General features: G+C 41.0%; 3 protein-coding genes and 1 long non-coding RNA gene across 7 annotated transcripts; 3 read left to right on the top strand and 1 right to left on the bottom strand.

Annotated features, from left to right (window-relative positions):
* Positions 1-166: 166 nt before the first annotated feature.
* Positions 167-7,997, top strand: fdft1 (farnesyl-diphosphate farnesyltransferase 1). 2 transcript variants are annotated; one of them, XM_031322016.2, is made up of 8 exons: positions 167-420; positions 2,991-3,088; positions 4,097-4,280; positions 4,856-4,984; positions 5,478-5,669; positions 6,184-6,360; positions 6,515-6,667; positions 6,753-7,997. In XM_031322016.2, exons 1-8 carry the CDS (start codon positions 322-324, stop codon positions 6,978-6,980), a joined length of 1,260 nt encoding a protein of 419 aa, XP_031177876.1. In that variant the 5' UTR covers positions 167-321; the 3' UTR covers positions 6,981-7,997. The 2 variants fall into 2 exon arrangements, with proteins under 2 accessions (XP_031177876.1, XP_031177875.1); XM_031322015.2 differs by lacking the exon at positions 167-420 and having other exon boundaries at positions 2,418-3,088.
* A 136-nt stretch (positions 7,998-8,133) lies between these two features.
* LOC116066150 (cathepsin B-like) lies at positions 8,134-11,961 on the top strand. The gene is made up of 10 exons (XM_031322017.2): positions 8,134-8,488; positions 9,154-9,280; positions 9,405-9,490; positions 9,694-9,808; positions 9,916-10,031; positions 10,125-10,210; positions 10,318-10,461; positions 10,548-10,664; positions 11,464-11,592; positions 11,715-11,961. Exons 2-10 carry the CDS (start codon positions 9,155-9,157, stop codon positions 11,789-11,791), a joined length of 996 nt encoding a protein of 331 aa, XP_031177877.1. The 5' UTR covers positions 8,134-8,488; position 9,154; the 3' UTR covers positions 11,792-11,961.
* A 790-nt stretch (positions 11,962-12,751) lies between these two features.
* Positions 12,752-18,538, top strand: LOC116066183 (phospholipase ABHD3-like). 3 transcript variants are annotated; one of them, XM_035995419.1, is made up of 10 exons: positions 12,752-13,289; positions 13,617-13,627; positions 14,176-14,336; positions 14,532-14,714; positions 14,973-15,018; positions 15,509-15,621; positions 15,805-15,978; positions 16,088-16,136; positions 16,242-16,407; positions 17,910-18,538. In XM_035995419.1, exons 1-10 carry the CDS (start codon positions 13,196-13,198, stop codon positions 18,113-18,115), a joined length of 1,203 nt encoding a protein of 400 aa, XP_035851312.1. In that variant the 5' UTR covers positions 12,752-13,195; the 3' UTR covers positions 18,116-18,538. The 3 variants fall into 3 exon arrangements, with proteins under 3 accessions (XP_035851312.1, XP_031177942.2, XP_035851313.1); XM_031322082.2 differs by lacking the exon at positions 13,617-13,627; XM_035995420.1 differs by lacking the exon at positions 13,617-13,627 and having other exon boundaries at positions 12,753-13,013.
* Positions 13,587-13,859, bottom strand: LOC118493859. Its single transcript, XR_004895899.1, has 2 exons — positions 13,818-13,859; positions 13,587-13,764 (listed from the first exon to the last, which is right to left on the bottom strand). It is a non-coding gene; the product is annotated as an uncharacterized LOC118493859 (long non-coding RNA).
* Positions 18,539-19,195: the final 657 nt, after the last annotated feature.

Below are 19,195 nucleotides of genomic sequence, written 5' to 3'. Positions count from 1 at the left end.
ACCAACTATAGTATTAGTGCCAGGATTATACAATTTCAATGTTTCCCTTTAGGATAAATAACGGACCAATCAGAAGCCGCGCTCCACTGACAGTCCGCTGAGGCGGGGCATCACACCAGACACTCTGGTAGCTCATTGGACACTGAGCCCTATGCCCATGACTCGCCAACCAATCGGAGGTGTCAGTCGATCTGACGACACTTATGACTGAAAGCCGCATTCTCTTCCCGGTGCTGCTGCAGCTGTATCTCGCTTTGATGGGGGACATCTCTCCAGGTTTACACATCAATTCGTCAGTTACAGCTGAACATCTAAAGCAACATGGACATTCTTAAGTCACTGGGCCACCCAGAAGAGATATTCAACCTATTTAAGTTTAAAATGGGGGGATGCAAAACCGTCATGCCAAAGTTGGATTATGTGAGTAAACTCTCTTTTTGAAAATACACTAAGAATAAATTTGTCATTTGAATATGAAGACAGCAGAAACATGCGGGTTGGATGCATGGTTGCCTTTACAGATTTGCCTTTCGGATCAAGCAGCACATTATGTTCCTCTTTTAATAGCATTATTAGCACGAACCGGCTATTCTGTAGCAACACGGCAACCTATAGGCCAACAAATAGCCTGCATTGTGATGGATTGACCTGGCTACAGCCTATGGTGCTGTGGTTTGCTCCTTCATGAGCCGATGGAAATACAGTCAATTAGTTGGACTAATGAGATCTCTCACTCCTGTGTTGGGCAGGCAGGGAGATATGACCATTGACTTGGACTTTACGTAACATAATAAGCTTGGAGGGTTGAACAGCAGGGAGAGATGCTGTGCGCATGTTTGACGGTTAATCCCAATGTTTTAATACCATTATGACCCGGAGAGAAATAGAGAGGTGTGCTTTGACCGGTGAGTCTTTATAATGCCTTAATTTTGGTTGGCAGCATTATTAAATGACCCAAACAAAAGGTTAACACCATTAACACATGCATCCATGCATTGTGAAGTGAATCTAATCATATGTAGTTAATCAATAGTTTTTCAGGATAGTGTTGGACACCAGATCTTCCTCATTTCTTTTTTTTGAGAGTATGGGAGCTGTCACACTGTCCTGTAGAGAAATGATTTCTATGTTCAGAGTATGGCAGACTGACTAGGCTATAGGTGCTACTACATTACTACAGTGCCAAAGCCCAACCTGCGCAGATGTGCATTTACTTACTAACTAACATTAGATGTATGGTACCAGCTGAAACTGGGTTTTTTCTGTGACCTGGTCAGATTTTGCCACCTGATCAAGAATATAGGCCAAATTGTCATGCAAAATTAGCCTGATTCCAAACCTCTGACCACTGGCAATTCAGTTGGACTCTCAGCTATTGCAAACCGTGACCCCATTATATTTGAATATAGTGAGTGACACATCTTGATTATAGTGATAGAACACTTAACCTGTTAATATCTGGTCAAAGCATCAATATGTGTCCACTGTTAACCCTCTAACATCACAGAATCTGACAGGTCACAGATTTTACTATCTACACATACATCCTACTGTCGTTCCCACTGTCTCTCACAACAACATACACACTATTTGTGTATATCCTTTGCAGCAAACCACCCCAAACAGATTGATTCACATCTGGGCCCTGTTCTTCAAATGTGGCTAACTTATTCGGGTTTACATGCTGTTATCAGGCTAAAATAATCATGTTAATTCTCATCCAGCTAAAATAGATCATAGTGATTTTACAATAACCTGCATGCTCTCATTTTAAATTATATAGGCCTATGGGGTTCACTGTAAAACATTTTGGCCATGATCCAGCTAACTATGAGTTTCAAGTTATGTATTGTCATGTGCACATAATTACACAATTACAAGAAGCAGCTGTTGGCAATAAAAATCTGGAATCCCCAGCTCCCTCCAACAATGCTCATTAAATATGTAGGCTATTAAAAATAAAATCACACAAGTAAAAGCAAAATGAGACATAATAGGACTGTCAATACTCCTGCACTTCTGCAGGTTTGGGCCTAAGGACTCCCAGAAGGATTTTAAAACAGCTTTGAAGAACCCAAAAAATCCATACTCCTCAAGTCATCAACATTGTAATCTAAATACCTCAGTTATCCAAGTATGCAGGGTACTGCTTTTGGACAGTGTTGATATGATTTTGTTGTTCTATATTAGTCGTTAAAAAAAGATGAAAGTATAGCCTAGCAGGGTTTTTTTTTACGCAGTCGCAGGTGACTGAAATCAAAACGTATTCTTATCCCTGCTCATGATGATGATCACCAAGAGGCAACATTAGGTAATCCCATAGCCTACGCAGATACAACTACTATAGGCTATAAGGCTACTATTTTAGGCCTATGTGTGTTACATTCAAAACACTACAGCCTATAATGTTCTGTTTCTGTTCTGATACAGAAATAGATCTTGGGTTTGGCAGCAGACACATTTATTTGCTATTTTAACAGATTATAAAACGTAGCCTACGGCTTTTAGCGTGGGAGGAGCGGAGTAATCATAATAACAACAGATCTACAAACGCTGTGCACAGACCCTGCTCCCATACACAGTAAAGGGTTAGACTGTTTTCAATCCAGTGGAGGGCTTGATTTAGCTCTCCCAGACGTCTACCTAAACGTTTTTCACCTTATTCGACCCCTCAACTCGCATGTCCTCTACATGTTTCAAATTTTCCCCACCAGCCGTGGCGTCGACATGGACAGAGTCGTTTTGTAGAGGCTCGGTCGTACTGTGCGGTTATTTGTATGGCCGGAGTATGCTGCAAGTGTCCAGTCTCTCTGTCCGTGTTCAAGCGCTCTCTCTCGGTAACGCCGCGGGGCTGCGGGACCGCTCCTCGGTCCCTCCTACCGAGCTGGAGGCTGGGGGAGCGGGGCCTGCAGGAGGCTGCCCGTCCCTCCAGCGCCCTTAGACCCGCAGGCTTTTACCGACACACGACGTTCTTCTGTCTCTTTTGCCAGGAGTCCATGAGTTTGAGTCTGCGGACCTGCTATCTGTACCTGAACCAAACCAGCCGGAGTTTTGCAGCTGTGATACAAGCGCTGGACGGGGAGTTAAGGTGAGTAAATAAAAGCTGGCTCCAGGTGAGGAGGCGTGTGTCTGCGTTTTCTTTCCTAAAGTGCAGAACCAGGGGCGTTGGCTGGGGTACTTCCCTTTTCTGTAGCACTAGTACTCTGTGTGAAACATGTGCATAATGTGCAAAACAAAAGATACATTGAAAAATATTTACAACGTTGAAACTACTAGCAGTTGACATAGGCCTACTTGGATTTGGATCCATTATGTTCTCTGGTGCATTTGTCTTATTACTCCAGAAAACAAATCACCTGTGGAGTTGCAATTATGTCTGACAGAAGACACAGCTTTTATGCATATCAGGTGTTTGTGTCAGGCACCCAGAATTTCTAGACACATACTGTAGGCCTATTGCATAATATTTCTTATCAATAGCTAACTAATTCAACAACAGGCAGCAGCCTTAATAAACCAAAATGTATACTGGAGTTCATGGCCGACCAATTCAAATGCACATCAGAAGTGACACTATGTTTGTTTGCCTAATACTGGAGACAACATGTATTTATTCTCTGTTTACTGTACCAAGGAAAGTACATATCGGAAGATTATTAAGATACAGTATGATCAAGCACATTATACAGTAAAACATGTCACTTAGGGCTGCAACTAACTCATTAACGTTTAATCTATAGATTTTTTATGATCACTTGGTTAATTGTTTAGTCTATCAAATGTCTGAAAATAGTATTAAATGTCCATCATTATTTCCTATAACCTGAAGATGATATCTTCAAATAGCTTCTTTTATCCAACCAACAGTACTTAGTAAAGTACTTTTAAGTAGTTAGTAAAGAGATGACATTTTGTATATTCACATCTTTAGTGTGTGTGTGTGTGCACTTTATATATCATTGGTCAAAGGGAATCCTCTACATACATTTTTGAATCAATGACAAGGCAGTTTTTCAGTCAGCGTGTATAAAACACACTCAAATGGAAGATTTTCCAGGTGTGTTTTTTAAAGCTGTCACATGTCTTTCTGATCCAGGCATGCAGTTTGTATTTTCTACCTGGTGCTGCGAGCGCTGGACACAGTCGAGGACGACATGACTATCCCTCTGGACAAGAAGGTTCCCATGCTGAATGATTTCCACACATACCTGTACCAGGATGGGTGGTGCTTTACCGAGAGCCAGGAGAAAGACCGTCAGGTTCTGTCGGATTTCCCCACGGTCAGTAGCACTGCATGGTGGTACATAGAAGGGCTGTAGGCAGGTAAATTAGGCTCTCCACTACCGAATATTTCGTTCTGTACTGACAGGTGCAATATTTGAAAATCGATAATTATTATTATTTTTTTTTTTTTAAATTACATTTATATCTGCATTTATGTCAAAACCTAGAGACTTTCAAACATCAACATGTCATTTATTAATATGTATTTGTGTCAAAATTACATATAAACTTTTCCTATTCTATTTTGCCTGGAAACGCTTCCAACACGCTTGCGTGTCGTGTGAAAAATAGGTGTCGGTTCTAGTTCTAGCATGCACGCGTTTTCGATGCGGCTCGAGCTGCACCTGAGACATGCGTGTCACGCAGGCAGTGTGCGAGTTCTAACCTGTTAACATGGGAGCCGAAATAAAAACGGACACGCCACGCAGCTGACACGCTCACGCCACGCACCCAGTGTGAAGCCGGCCTAATATCTATGATGATATGTGATATAAAAGTCTTTGTCAGTCAGATTAAAGACTGTTATAAATAAAATCAGTAACTATAATCTTCATGTGTACTTGCGATCCAGATATCACTGGAATTCAGAAACCTTGCTCAGCAATACAGAGATGTCATCTCAGACATCTGCCACCGTATGGGAGCAGGAATGGCTGACTTCTTGGAAAAGAAAGTGGGATCCATGAAGGAGTGGGACCTGGTAAGTGTCAACTTTGTGTTATTATTATGTTAAGATAACAGTGAAAATGTTAGACATATAACAGGAGTGTAACAGGAGCATGCGTTTAAATCGCAATAAGAAAAACATGACTAAACAACACAGATCTTTGGCACAGTTTCAGGCACCCTGAACTGGCCATAACATAAGAGATGAGTAAACTGGCAGATTAGAGCAGACACTTTTAGTTTTGTCCTAGATGTTTTCGGCTTGGAGGAATATGTTGTTATTATTGAAGTGTATCTCTGCAGCCTCATTCTGTCTTAATGTATATTCAGTCATTCAGGTAGCTTAATTTTGATCCAGTCTTATTTTACCACACACTACGTAGAACTTCCTCTAAACCCTATGACTCTTAACATTGTATAGTACAGTCACTGTGTGTGTTCAATCATAAGCCAGTATTTTGCCATACAGAACATGTCATGCTGTGACACTAACAGTTGATGCCATGTTGTCTTGTTTTATCCCGCAGTATTGTCACTACGTGGCGGGTCTGGTCGGTATCGGTCTGTCTCAGCTGTTCTCTGCGTCCCAACTGGAGGACCCCGAGGTGGGGCGCGACACTGAGCTGGCCAACTCCATGGGCCTGTTCCTCCAGAAGACTAACATCATCCGAGACTATCTAGAGGACACGCAAGAGGGACGTGCCTTCTGGCCACAAGAGGTAAGAACGCGTTCCTTTGCTGTGGTATGAGTGTGTTTGTCTTACTTGTGTGTCGACCTGAGCCCCACTGTTTGCAGTATGGTAGTAAACAAAAATGCTCTACAATACTTTTCTGTGGTTTTTATTTCCATTGTGCATTGTGAAATGTATGTTAATATAACCTCTGGTGCAGCTTTTTGTTCATTGCGTGTGTGTGTGTGTTGATGCAGTAGGGGTACATTGGGAAGTGAACTTACTCAAATTGAAATATTTCCTCACATTTTATCAGCAGAATTTATAGATTTGTCACACCCTTTTTGAGACTGATATTCTGTCTCTATTAAAAGTTTGCAGCATGGAGAGTTGTGCCACATACTGTGTGTCAGTCATTCGTTGATTGTGTCTCTTAAGAAAAGGAGAAAGCAGAGGGAGAGTAAAAGAAAAACCAACAGGACTCTTACTGATCTGCTGACTAGTGAATAAAAACAAACACAGTACCATATGTAATGTGTTATTGTTTTGTGTCCCTGTGCAGGCTTGGAGTCAGTTTGCAGGTCGTCTGGAGGACTTGGCCCAGCCGGAGAAGCTGGAGTCGGCTCTGTCCTGTCTCAACCTGCTAGTCACTGATGCTCTGCGACACGTCCCGGATGTTATTGCCTACCTGTCCCGCCTGCGCAACCAGAGCGTCTTCAATTTCTGTGCCATTCCACAGGTACACACTGATTCATTACTAATCTGCCTTCCAGCAACGTAGTGATTAGGAAGAGAGGCCTGACAGAGACTTTTCATACAATTTTGTCAAGACATTTATTTTCCTTCATTTCTTCCACTTGACTATACTGTATGTTAAATTCTTCCCCGTCCAGGTGATGGCAATAGCTACACTGTCGACATGCTACAACAACCCCATGGTGTTCCAGAGAGTAGTGAAGATCAGAAAAGGACAGGCAGTCACACTCATGATGGAAGCCACCAACATGAGTGCTGTGCAGACCATCATCGCCCAGTACAGCCAGGAGGTGGGTGTGTTTTCGTGTTTTGCTCTCCTACTTCCACCTTATTGCTGCACTTTAACACAAACAACGTTGCTCTCCCTCTCTGCAGATTTTACAGAAGGTCTCCCACACGGACCCGTCGCGGGACAAGACCCTGCACATCCTGGCTCTAATCCGAGAGAAGTCCGCCCTGTCACAGTCTAGCCTCGCCTCCAGGACCCACCATCTGTCGCCCATGTACCTGTCTGCTGCCATGCTGCTCGCCGCTCTCAGCTGGCAGTACCTCAGCACCACTGCAGCACAGGCACAGGGCACCGGTGACATGCAGGGACAGTGAACCCATTCACCTCCACCTTACCCGGGGCACACAGACTCAGAAAGCCCCTATGCCCACTCTGGAGGTCCACTTCTCCTCTGACTGAAGGAATCTAAAAAAACTTCCTCCCGCTTTGCCCTGTTTATTATGGCCGTCACAGGACCATGGATATATTTAGACCATGGAGGGGTATAGCAGGCTGGTCTGTGTTTGATTGTGATTTCTAGTAGTCCATCCTGCATCTGGATACATTATTTACACACAGTGTTGTGTGGTTATACTCACCAGCATAAATGGCACATTAAAACCATTTAGGGCGTTTTGTTTGATGTTTATGTTGATTGTGTTCTTTTTTTTTTTTTTTGTAACATGTTGGCCCTTTTGAATTGAGTGAACTTATTCAGCATATTTGAACATTTCAAGATAGAAAATGTATTCCCCAAAAGTGATGAAATGCAGAGTACATGATACTACCCATTTTAGGATTTTGGGGAACACAGTCCCCAAACTCCATTAAGTTTTGGTGTCAAATCTTAGTCTTGATACTTTCCATGTCAAATTTAAAGCTATCTTCATATTCCACTTGGTTTGTTTCTACACCAGAAACATTCCTTTTCACACAAATGAAAGTACTGTTACAGTGCACTTTATAGTAAATGTGCTGTATGTCAGCATAGGTGATGTGGACAGCATCCACTCAACGTAGAGCTTTATTTCAACACTTTTATGTCTATGTTCTTTCTGTTTCAACTCTATAGGAGAAAATGAAAAGAACAGAGCATTTCCAAGGTAGTTTGGACATGGACTGTTTGAATAAATAAGGGAGAACAAATGTAATTTCTGGTACATTTGATATCTGAAAATTAAATGCTTATGGAGAACGCTAGCTAAAGTGCCCTTAACACAGCTTTGGTGAGTAGAAAGGCTATAGCACAGAGTAACCTTGTACAGAACCAAAGGAGAGCTACAAACATTGCTATGTAATGTGACATTTTGATTTGTACATATTGAACAAATAAAGAGGAGTAAGAATCTAAATGGTCTGAATGATGATTGTGCATGCAACACAAGTCATGCTTCGGTTTACAGCCTGTTGATCAGTGGGGTTAAAGTCAGTGAATGATTTTATAGATTCCAGTAAAATTACATTTTTATATTACAGCACAGTTTCAAGGTTCATAATATTGTTTATTTGTACTTGTATTTGTATTTGTTAGACTGTATATATGTGTACATTCGAAAAATCATAGTTCACATTCAAATCATTATGAATCAAAAATGATGATTTTCATGAAGTTAATAATAATGGTAAGTTTGAATACGTTGTCTTTATCTTTGCCAGGTCATCATTTTAAGATAACCTGTCAACCTTTGTTCATCACATGAGATGTTTACTGACGATGCATTCATTACATAGACGTGATTTCATAAGTTGCTGCTTGTAAAAAGGGCAGTAAGAAGTGAGAGGACTGGTGTTTAGTTCAGTGAGAGAAAGGAATTGTCCAGAACGTCGTTTGTCGCAACTGCAGGTAAAAGTTAAGACTTAGATTTGGTCGATTGTTTTTCTTATATTGTGTCATTATGACTTGCATAAATATCTTTAATGATACTTGAGGTTCATAGTTGATTGTTGAAAAGCGTTTAATGTGTATACATGCCTTGATTCAGGTTAGCAACAAATATACTTTGAATTCAGCTGAAATTCTGATCTTTTTTTCGGATATTTTTATGAATAAAAGTTGTTAGTCACTTGATTCTGTGACTCGATCTCAAACAGATTTTACTACTAATAATCAATTACCGCCTGGGAAAATATGGTTTCAATAAAACTCAATTTACATTCTTCAAAATTATTTTTGTTATATTTTTTGAAAAGAACAGAGGTAGATGCTAATAAATAAATACATTACCTGCAACTACTTTGCATTCTCTAGTTGCATTGTACTTATGCAGGTCCAGCTCTGTCCAACTTCAAATTCTCTTACTCTTTTTTATAATTACTATATCAGAAATGTAAGATAATTTCCATATTTTGAGAAGAAACAACCAGATGTGACCTAAATTATACAGTCTTTGCCTTGTGATGCTTGTGCTGTAATGTCTAATAAAACAGCAACATTCCCCTTCTGAGTAGTGATGGACATACTGCAGCCGAGGTGATTTGGTTGCAGTCTGACTGTCATCTGTTTTGCAGGATGCGTCCACTGGCTCTTTTATGTGTACTTGTGACTGTCTCTATCACCTGGGCTCGGCCTCACCTCCCTCATGCCTCATCCTCAGAGATGGTCGACCGTATTAACAAGGCCAACACCACCTGGACGGTGAGTAAACTCAGGTTATTTTCTGCATTTCTGGCCACCTGAGGAAACCTGCTGTCACAGATTGTAGTCACGAATGCTGTGATTTCTGTAATCTTTCATTTTAACTGCACTATATTTTCTCCAGGCCGGGCAGAACTTCCATAACATTGATATCAGCTATGTGAAGGGACTGTGTGGGACTATACTGAATGGACCCAAGCTGCCAGAGGTGTAAGTTTAATGAGGGTGTGTGGGCATGAATTTGTGTATTTGTGTGTGTGTGTGTGTGTGTGTGTGTGTGTGTGTGTGTGTGTGTGTGTGTGTGTGTGTGTATGTGCGTGTGTGTAGTTGCAGTCTCTCACATGCCCAAAAGGGTGACAGTCAGCAGGTTCATCTTATCTGCAGTGCTCAGTCACCGTCCTCTCTTGTTAAAGGGTTCACAGTACTGAAGGCATAAAGCTTCCGGACAGCTTTGACGCACGCCAGCAGTGGCCCAAGTGTCCCACAATCCAACAGATCAGGGACCAGGGATCCTGTGGGTCCTGCTGGGTAAGATATACCAACAAAAAGACAAGCTGTGGTTAAACTGAAACATTACTTAACAGCATTTTAGAGCTTATCTTAAACCAGTGCTGCTTTTTTTTTTTTTTCCACAGGCCTTTGGGGCAGCTGAGGCGATATCCGACAGGTTATGTATCCACAGCAGTGGGCAGATCTCTTTGGAGATCTCTGCTGAAGACCTACTGTCCTGCTGTGATGAATGTGGCATGGGGTGAGTATTTATGTAACAAAATGAATGTATTCCAGGTCTTTCAAGAGGACATTGAACAACAACGTTTGTGGTTGTATTTTCCTGTGGATGCAGCTGCTTTGGTGGTTTTCCCTTTGCTGCTTGGGAGTTCTGGGCAAAGAAAGGACTTGTTACAGGAGGCCTGTATAGCTCCAAAGTTGGTAAGCGTATCCTAAGTGTGAACTCAGATGGGTTTTTGACAGCTTTTCAGGAAGCATTAAAAGGAAGTATTTAAAGTCTGAGCTGAAATGAATGGTGTGTTTGACAGGCTGCAGACCCTACAGCATCGCTCCCTGTGAGCATCACGTGAATGGGACTCGTCCTCCGTGTCAGGGTGAAGGAGAGACTCCTAAGTGTGTGGAGCAGTGCATTGATGGATACTCACCGTCCTATCAGAAGGACAAACACTTTGGTACAGAGTCTAAAATAATGTATTTTCTTCCGCGGCAGTAGCTTCTCTGTCATACATCGTTTTGTTTCCTGTGTCTCCCTCTTCAGGTAGACGCACATACAGCGTCCCGTCCAAACAGGAGCAGATCATGACCGAGCTGTACAAGAACGGGCCTGTGGAGGCAGCTTTCTCTGTATATGCAGATTTTCTGCTGTACAAGGCTGGTGAGGCTGGTTTTACTTTGTTGCCACATTAGCTACAACTCTGAAACTGTATACTGTGTGCACACAAACCTCTCCTCTACACACAGCAGCATGCGCGCACACAGGAAAAGTAACCAAAGTCATTTACTACATTTGAAGCAGTTTCACCTCACCTCAGAATAAAAATCAACTTGAAACCTGCTTTATTTTGTCTATTTTACATTTGGTCAAAGACACAATATCGTCATGCCATGTTTGCTTATTCATCTTCCAAATGTTAATCCTACTATAGTGGTTCCCAACCTTTTTGTCTCGTAAGCAATATGGGATCCCTTGTCACATATTAAGGCATTAGTGTGGACATGAGTGGTGAGCAGTTCAACCAAAGAGAGATTTTTCCTTCTCACATTGTTTCATTTGAGGGATTTGCACACGTCGGATGAGATAAACGTATTCAGTATTTCAAGTACCCAAAAAGTAAGAAAGTATGTATTACAATGTATGTAACTTTACTACAACATATAAATGTAGTGATTTTGATGGGTTGACTCTCACATTTTAAAGATTATTTTTTGGGCATTTTTAGGCCTTTATTGACAGGACAGCTGAATAAATGAAAGGGGAGAGAGAGGGGGAATGACACGCAGCAAAGGGCTACATATGGGCACCCGCTCCACCAACTGAGCTATCCGGGCGCCCCGACTCTCACATTTTAGATGCTGGAGTTACTTAAACACATCACCAATCTAAAAGCGTAATTTATTCTACAGAAATATCACCAGTTACTGTCCTTTTAGTCCTGTGTTACTCTATACTGTAGGTGTGTACCAGCACATGACAGGGGAGATGCTGGGAGGTCATGCTATTAAGATCCTTGGCTGGGGAGAGGAGAATGGGACGCCCTACTGGCTGGCTGCAAACTCCTGGAACAGTGATTGGGGAGATAAAGGTACGACAAAATCAGGGTTGTGTTTCTTGGTCATATATTCTTTCAATGTCACATAATCTGGTAATATGGTGAGTTATATGGTAAAGAAGTGTAAATCATGTTTTTGTGTCTTCTCGTTTCAGGTTTCTTCAAGATCAAACGTGGAAATGATGAGTGTGGTATTGAGTCGGAGATGGTTGCAGGAATTCCACTCAACTAGATTAAATGAGTCCTGGCTGCAAACAATCGTCAAATCAAGTCAATCAGGAAAGATTAAAATAAAGACCTTATTTTGTAAAAGACTTGAGTATTGCATTTAAAGGCATTCAAATATAGAGAGATTTCAGTTCATCATCAATGAATAAATTATACAACATGGTGAAACAAGAACTTTTGTGCTTGCATTGTTATTGTTCTAAATAAATCATTATGTTTATCTCTAGTTCCCCCCCCCAATGAACTATACAGCTAGGGAATTTAAAGGTCTGTAATAAAAGTTATCTAAAAAAAGGAACTAGTGGGAATTTTTAAATGGAAACTGCATCTTTTTTTCTTAAACTCCTGCAATTGAAATTTAGAATGACTTTATACCACCAATTTAATTTATTTGTTATAATGATAAATTACATCCAATAAATAGCCTAGGCTTGTGAAAAAGGAGAAAATGGGAAAACAAGAAATGGAGGCTACTTGACATACAGAGTCCCAACATTCCCCTGAGCCTCAGCAACCAAACAGTAGGCCTATTCTTAAACTGGAATACTACCCTGCAGGTCAGGTGTGCTTTAACTCAGTTAGTTTGCAATCATTTAATTAAACACAAATTTGATCATTAATGTGTACCATGTAAGCAGGTGTCAACAAGAAAGGGCCTCGACGTGCAAAAGCCACATCAGGGCATTTACCATATTATTTTCAAATAATATTGTAGGCTACTAATGTAGGCCTATATTACCAAATGATTTTGATATTAATCAAATTACTACAAAGTTACTGACACACATTACCTTAAATATTCAGGTCTGGGGCCCAGAGGCAGTTATCCCATGAATGTATTAATAACACATAATAACCTTGTCAAGTGGTTGATGCTGCAGAAGGTGGCGGTAATGCACCTAATACGCTTATATTAAATAGAAAAGAAGAACGGCGCATGCGTTTCAGTTCCCTTCCATATTTGTAGTCAGTCTGCGGATGCCCCCTAACTTGCCCTATGTTTTCTTCATGTTGAAGCTAACGGCAACGGACCATAATATGAGGCGGACATTGACATTGGTGCTGTCGCTTTAAACATATCTGAGTACCAGGAAGTAGCAGCTCCTGGAAAAACACCGCTGAATAAAAGCCTACAGGTGGATAACGTTACCGATACCGGGCCGGCTCCCATAGCCAGAGGTGGTGTGACTGTAACACATCTTTAACGTTAGATGATGATGATAAAGGTTGTCGTGCTTTACTGTACCTAACGTTAACGTTACACGTCTTGCTGTCAGTTGTCTGTTCCGTTGTGTCGGTTAAGGAGTGATTTTCCGTTACATACCGTGAGCTAGCAGGTTAGCTCTATTCTGTAGCTAACGTTTAGCTACTTGTGTGACAAAGCCATGTTTGTGTCACATTTGGAGCTATGGAGAACATATTGGGAGTGTTCCAGACCTTACACGGTGTACATCTGCTCCGTCACGGCCGCACTATACTATCTGTGGGGCCGCAAGTCTCAGGTCAGTCACTGGGTTAACGTAACGTTAGCTAGCTAAATAATGACTGCAGTTACGTTATAGCCACGGCTTTCTTTTGTATTTTAGGTTATATTTTTCTTGTTTTATTGTATTATTCTCATTTATTTATTTCATCTTATTCTACTCGATTTTATTTTATTGTAGGGTTCTACTTTTTTAGCTTTTACTCTTTTTGATATTTTTTTCTTTTACTTTATTCATTTATTTTTTTATGTCTTTGTTTTAATTCGGCTAACGTTACTTAAATATGTCTGTTACTTTTAAACTTCTATTTTTTTTCCGTCTTTTTTAAACGTTTTTGGTGATCAGGCAGCACAAAGGTGAGTGTCTTTAAGGTGACTTTAAAAGTTTGCACAAGTTACTGTTACCAGCAAAATCCTGCTATGAGCTCTTATGAAAATAGTAATGCTATATAACTTGTATGGTTTGTATATCAAACTTCCCTAATGTTACTGTACTTTATTTTACAAAATATAGGGAACTTTTATATCGGGGTTTTTTATCATGTACTTTTTACCACACCACATAAACACACCCTGCTTTTAAAGCTCCATATCTCTCTCGTGGTGGCAAAACTTTTTACCACCCCACATAAACACACCCTGCTTTTACAGCTCCATATCTCTCGTGGTGGCTGTGGCAGTTCAACCCCTCACTCCTCTAGAAGCATGTCAAAGTGTCACAAGACACTGAAGACACTGAACTGTGGTCCCAGACGCTGCTATGTGGCTGTCCACTGCTCCTATTTAGGATGGGTTAAATGCAGAGATTAAATTTCACTACAATGTACTGTATAATTGTGATGAATAAATTAAATACAGTTTATAACCTGTGCTTTTCCTTTTCATTTTGTCTCTTCTCCTCCCAGGCACCAGCCCTGGTTTCTAGCAAGGCTTTTAGCGCATTCCTCCACAAGCACTGTCCTGTTGTGGCTGAGCGCTTCAGTCCCACTCCGTGGTGCTGGGGAGGCCGGCTTCAAACCCTGGTCTGTGCCCTCCTCAAGTCCAGACCCACCGTCACTTATCGCAAGTAGGATGAACCACCTGCACAAGTTCCCTTTGTTCTGTTATGCTCCTTTTACTGACCGACACAGTCATCCTGTTATCTTTCTACAGTATCTATATATTTGTATAGTATTACGTTTATTTGTTTCTAAACCTATAGAATGTTGAAAAGTAATTTTTGTGTTATCAGTGTACTAGTAATCCTCCCTTAATCCCTCAGTGAGCTGATCCGTACGGTTGACGGGGGTCAGATCTCTCTGGACTGGGTGGACAATTGGGAGAGTGCAAGCTACCCAGAATCCTCTACCCGGCCCACAGTACTGATCCTCCCAGGCCTGACAGGCAACAGCAAGCAGTCATATGTGCTCCATACCATTAGCCAGGCCACCCGCCGCGGCTACAGGTCAATTGTGCTCCTCATCTGTTTGCCATCTTTCTTAAATGAGTGCCAAAATCACAAGTGAAATGTTAACACCCTAAACATTTCTATTCAGTCATTTAATCAGAACTGAATTTATCTTGGAGTAACAGTGACGTTTGAATTAAAGCAAGCAGGGAACTTATGTGACATGACTGAGTGGAATGCATTTTATTTGCACTGAATTTTAGTGTCCAGTAGCGGCTGCAGTTGTTTACATGAACATTTCATTTTCTTTCCTAGATGTGTGGTCTTCAACAACAGAGGGCTAGGAGGGGAAGAGTTATTGGTAAGTACAATGATTAGCTGATGAACTATGGTCATATCACATTTAATTCTGCTGCTATTTCCAAAACATATTTAAGAATAAGACTGGAAAGACCAAAAACAACAATTCATTTAAAAAGTGTATCCAAAGCCTGATATAGCTTATATTGTACATCTCTGCCATAGATATCCATTGTTGTCCATAAACTATGGATAACTATTACTATAAAAACACATCAATGCGCCGAACTGTTGTACTGGGTGACATGTTCCTTCATAAGGACGAACCTGGGCACTGTAGTTTATTTTAGTCAAACGTACACTGTCCTGCTGCTGTAAATACTCATTGGAGTACCAAATGTGTATTATTCCGTGACTGAAAATAGTCCCCCAACAAAGGCAATTTTTACTCCTGTTTCAGTAACGTTTTCTAAAAACTACAGTGCCTAGCTCTTCAAGAAAATCACTTGAACACAGCATGTAACACTCCTTTGTCCCTATGCTCGCTTCAGACGCCTGTCACCTACTGTGCAGCCAATACCTCAGATCTAGAGCGTGTGGTGCACCATGTCAAAGGACTTTACCCACATGCCCCTGTGCTTGGTGCTGGTGTGTCTATGGGAGGGTGAGTTGGTGCATGGTGTAATGGTTTCCAACTGCTTGCATTTCTCTGTTATCAAAAGGTTCTTTTATGGTGAATTGTATCCTATCTTTGTTTCCTTTCTCTACCTTCCCTTTAGTTACCTTTTTTTGGGAAATTGCTGTTGTCTTTCCCTGTATTTCTTTTGTCTTCTTTCTCCCTTTACAGCATGTTATTATTGAACTACCTTGCCCGTAAGCGTACAGAGTCAGGGATGGTGGCGGGTTTCACCATCTCTGTCCCCTGGAATGCACTGAAGTCCGCTGCCTCAATGGAAGAACCTCTCAACTGGCTGCTCTTCAACAAATACCTCACGAGCGGCCTGTGTGATGCTGTTACCCGGTCAGATAAGTTGCAGTTTCATAACTTCCTGAGTTTAGTTTAACTATTCGGGGGTTGTTGACCCTTTTGTCATTTTTGTTTTGTTTTTTTAAACATCTGTTTTTCGCAGGCACAGGAAGGTTCTGGAGGAAGTAGCAGACATTGACTATGTCTTGAAGGTATGGCTTGTTTTTTTACATTTGCTTTTCTGTAGTTTCTCATACCCCTTTACGTGTGATGACCTTTCCTATCCATTTTCATTTCATTTCATCCCCCTCTTCTAGGCGCAGACTATCCGTGAGTTTGACGAACGCTTCACCTCTTTGCTGTTTGGTTATAAAACTTGTACGGACTATTACCTTGATGCCAGCCCAGACAATAAACTCCCCAATACAGCAGTACCCATCTTGTGTCTCAATGCTGCTGATGACCCCTTCTCCCCCCAACATGGTGAGTGGACAACAGGAGAAGATAGACATTGTGTTCGGCTTACAGTATTTGTTTTCGCTTGTGGTGATGTTTCAGTGTAATATTTATAATCAGACGCACCAGATTCACCAGATATTTCTATACCGTGTACTAGGGATGCACCGATTGTTAAATTCTGGGCCGATACCAATGTTTATAATACAAATTTGGCCTTTAGCCGATACCAATGTTTTGTTGTGGTTGTTTCCCCTTTTGTGACAGGGAAACGAAGAGATCTTCATTATAAAAACATAATTGAACTGCTTTTGTGCGTTTTGTATAACACTGTAATACAGCTTTTATCATCAAGTAAAAATCTTTGTCAAATCCACTTTGCCGTGAGGCTAAGCATACTCACATAAAGCCAGTAGCTCATGAATGCGTGTGGCCACGACGTTGTAGATTTCGGGGAGACAGACGTCAGCAAAATGACGACGGGGCTGTGTGTAGGCATTAAAACAGCTGGTCACTTCATGCGATGAACTTCATCACCTTGTTAGTAATCCCTTTAGCTTTGGCGCTGTCCGTGGGGAATTTTTTCACTTTCTCAAAAGCTGTGGTCATCAAGGACTGAGTATTGCTGGTGGCGGTTTGTGTCGCTGATCGTTCTCCTTGATACTCCCTCACGGCCGACATTTTCTTTTACTTTAAGCAAACCACACGTGGGCATCTTTGACCTCTTACGTCATGCCAGTGTTGTGTCCAGTCAGTGGCTTCTTCTCTGAGTCAGGAGCTGCTGTAGCAGCATATGTAAGCGGACTTGTCCGAGTTTGACTGCAACAAAATAACACATAAATAATCGGCCGCTGCCATCTGTGAATGCCATCGTATTTGCCGATAGGCCGATGGCAGTCAACAATGCGAATATTGGTCTATATTGATGTTCTGCCGATAAATAGGTGCATCCCTACCGTGTACCATGTTTGCACTTTAACCTGGGATGCGATTCATGAATTGTGTTGCTGGCAATGTCCAGACTGGGCCATGTATGTTTCTTTATAATGACAACAGATAGTCATGTGAACCAGTACACCTCTGTGTGTGGATTTTGTGATTGTATCTTAGTAGGTCAGAAATCTGATCTGATAGCATTCGCACCTGATTTGTAATAGAGCCAGGTGTGACTGGATGCAAATGTCGCTTTGAAAAGACTGGTGTAACCACAACCTTAGTGTTTGGATATTGTTTTGTTCCAAATCTTTGTGTGTGTTGTGTGTTGTGTGTGACGTGAGTGAAACATGAGCCGTTGCCAGCCAGTATTGACATCAAAACAAGAGTTGCAATGCATGTATGGGTTTGAATGCATTTTATAAATGTGTGAAGGGGGTTTCCACCTAAAACGGAGTGTGAAGTTGCTCTTTAATGTTTTCTTTTGTGCTGTGGTTAATATTTCTGTATCCATGCTACAAAAGATGATTTTATATCTTAATGTTTTAGCATGGCTAACTCACTAAATCTTTTTCAATGTATTTCTGTCCGCACAGCCTTCCCGTTGACCACAATCCAGAGCCTGCCGAATGTTGCTCTGTTGTTGACGGCCCACGGTGGACACATCGCCTTCATGGAGGGTTTTTTTCCCCGGGGTGAGAGCTACATGGAGCGCCTTTTTGGTCAGTTTGTTCAAGCTGCCTTTGAACACCCTAAGGACATCAAGAAAGCCTGCGGCATTAGGGAGGAGCATAAAAGCTGATCATCTTTCACTTTGTTTGTACTCTGAACCTGACTGAATACAATAATGACCAGCTAGCTGGGAGGAATATAAAGGTTCACTGGCGTCATAGCAGTAGAACAGCAATTTACAAAAATGATTGCCCCGCTTTGCATGCTGTTATCTTACCACAGAAAATGGGTCCCCTCCATGTTTGCACAGGGAATGACCGACTGTATTTTACCATCATATTACCTTACTGCAAATATGCTTATCTACCTCCTCATCGTCTCAGGTTCTCCTTTATTGAGCAATCAACAAAGGTTTAAACTCATTTTTTAAGTATTCAAGAAATCTTGCAGCCAACTAATAAGTGAATGTCTAATAATATTGTATCAACACAAAAAACAATATACACTAGTAGTACTAATATTAGTGAATGAATTAATGAATGTTAGTTTTAAAAACAAGTAAATAGACTATAAATAGCTTTGTAATCATGTTGTTTTTCCCACACGCCGTCCCAACAGTACTTGGAGCACAATTATTCCCTGTTAGGATATGAGTGCTTAGGTTTTAGGAAGTATTTGAAATTGTTATTTAAATTAGAACAGTTATACAGATATACTGTTTGTTTTGCCTCATAAGCTACTTTGGTTTGGTGTAACATTCCTTTAAGGACTATACTTCCCCACATTTTAGCCTTGCATACATACTTTGCATACAATTTCTCAGTTTATACCATACTGTGAGGTAATCCTGCCTGTGGGTGTTTCCAGGTTGTCGGAACTGTCGGTCTCAACCTGAAAACACCCACACACCAGGAATGAGCATATCTGCTATGAAGAAAAGACTTATGGAATTGTAATATAGAATTCTCATCTGAGTTTTTGATTTTAAAACAAAATCGCAAATGTAAAAGTATTGTTTGCTTGTATATGCTTTTGAAGTGTACAGGTAAAATGTAAATTATGCAGAACATCAAATGTGAATGAGCAAAAACAATGTAAAAAGTACTCGGGGTATTTGTACCTGCAGTCAATAATTTAATAGCGAGTGGTTCTGAATTAGTATGTGTTGTAATCTGCCTTTTGTTTGTCACTGATGCACATTTTTGTTAAG

This window comes from Sander lucioperca, chromosome 19 (genome assembly GCF_008315115.2).
Source record: "Sander lucioperca isolate FBNREF2018 chromosome 19, SLUC_FBN_1.2, whole genome shotgun sequence".
Classification (NCBI taxonomy): Eukaryota; Metazoa; Chordata; class Actinopteri; order Perciformes; family Percidae; genus Sander; species Sander lucioperca.
This window is presented reverse-complemented; position numbering and strand designations above follow the sequence as displayed.

What these genes read in the sequence shown, in the direction of transcription:
- fdft1 (XM_031322015.2), top strand. Translation starts at nt 2,778, where the DNA reads ATGGCCGGAGTATGCTGCAAGTGTCCAGTCTCTCTGTCCGTGTTCAAG. An exon ending in GTGCCTTCTGGCCACAAGAG is followed by an intron (nt 5,670 to 6,183) that starts GTAAGAACGCGT and finishes GTCCCTGTGCAG; the next exon opens with GCTTGGAGTCAGTTTGCAGG. An exon ending in TCGCCCAGTACAGCCAGGAG is followed by an intron (nt 6,668 to 6,752) that starts GTGGGTGTGTTT and finishes CCCTCTCTGCAG; the next exon opens with ATTTTACAGAAGGTCTCCCA.
- LOC116066150 (XM_031322017.2), top strand. Translation starts at nt 9,155, where the DNA reads ATGCGTCCACTGGCTCTTTTATGTGTACTTGTGACTGTCTCTATCACC. An exon ending in TCAGAAGGACAAACACTTTG is followed by an intron (nt 10,462 to 10,547) that starts GTACAGAGTCTA and finishes CTCCCTCTTCAG; the next exon opens with GTAGACGCACATACAGCGTC. An exon ending in TTTTCTGCTGTACAAGGCTG is followed by an intron (nt 10,665 to 11,463) that starts GTGAGGCTGGTT and finishes TCTATACTGTAG; the next exon opens with GTGTGTACCAGCACATGACA.
- LOC116066183 (XM_031322082.2), top strand. Translation starts at nt 13,173, where the DNA reads ATGTTTGTGTCACATTTGGAGCTATGGAGAACATATTGGGAGTGTTCC. An exon ending in TAGGAGGGGAAGAGTTATTG is followed by an intron (nt 15,019 to 15,508) that starts GTAAGTACAATG and finishes TGCTCGCTTCAG; the next exon opens with ACGCCTGTCACCTACTGTGC. An exon ending in CCCCTTCTCCCCCCAACATG is followed by an intron (nt 16,408 to 17,909) that starts GTGAGTGGACAA and finishes CTGTCCGCACAG; the next exon opens with CCTTCCCGTTGACCACAATC.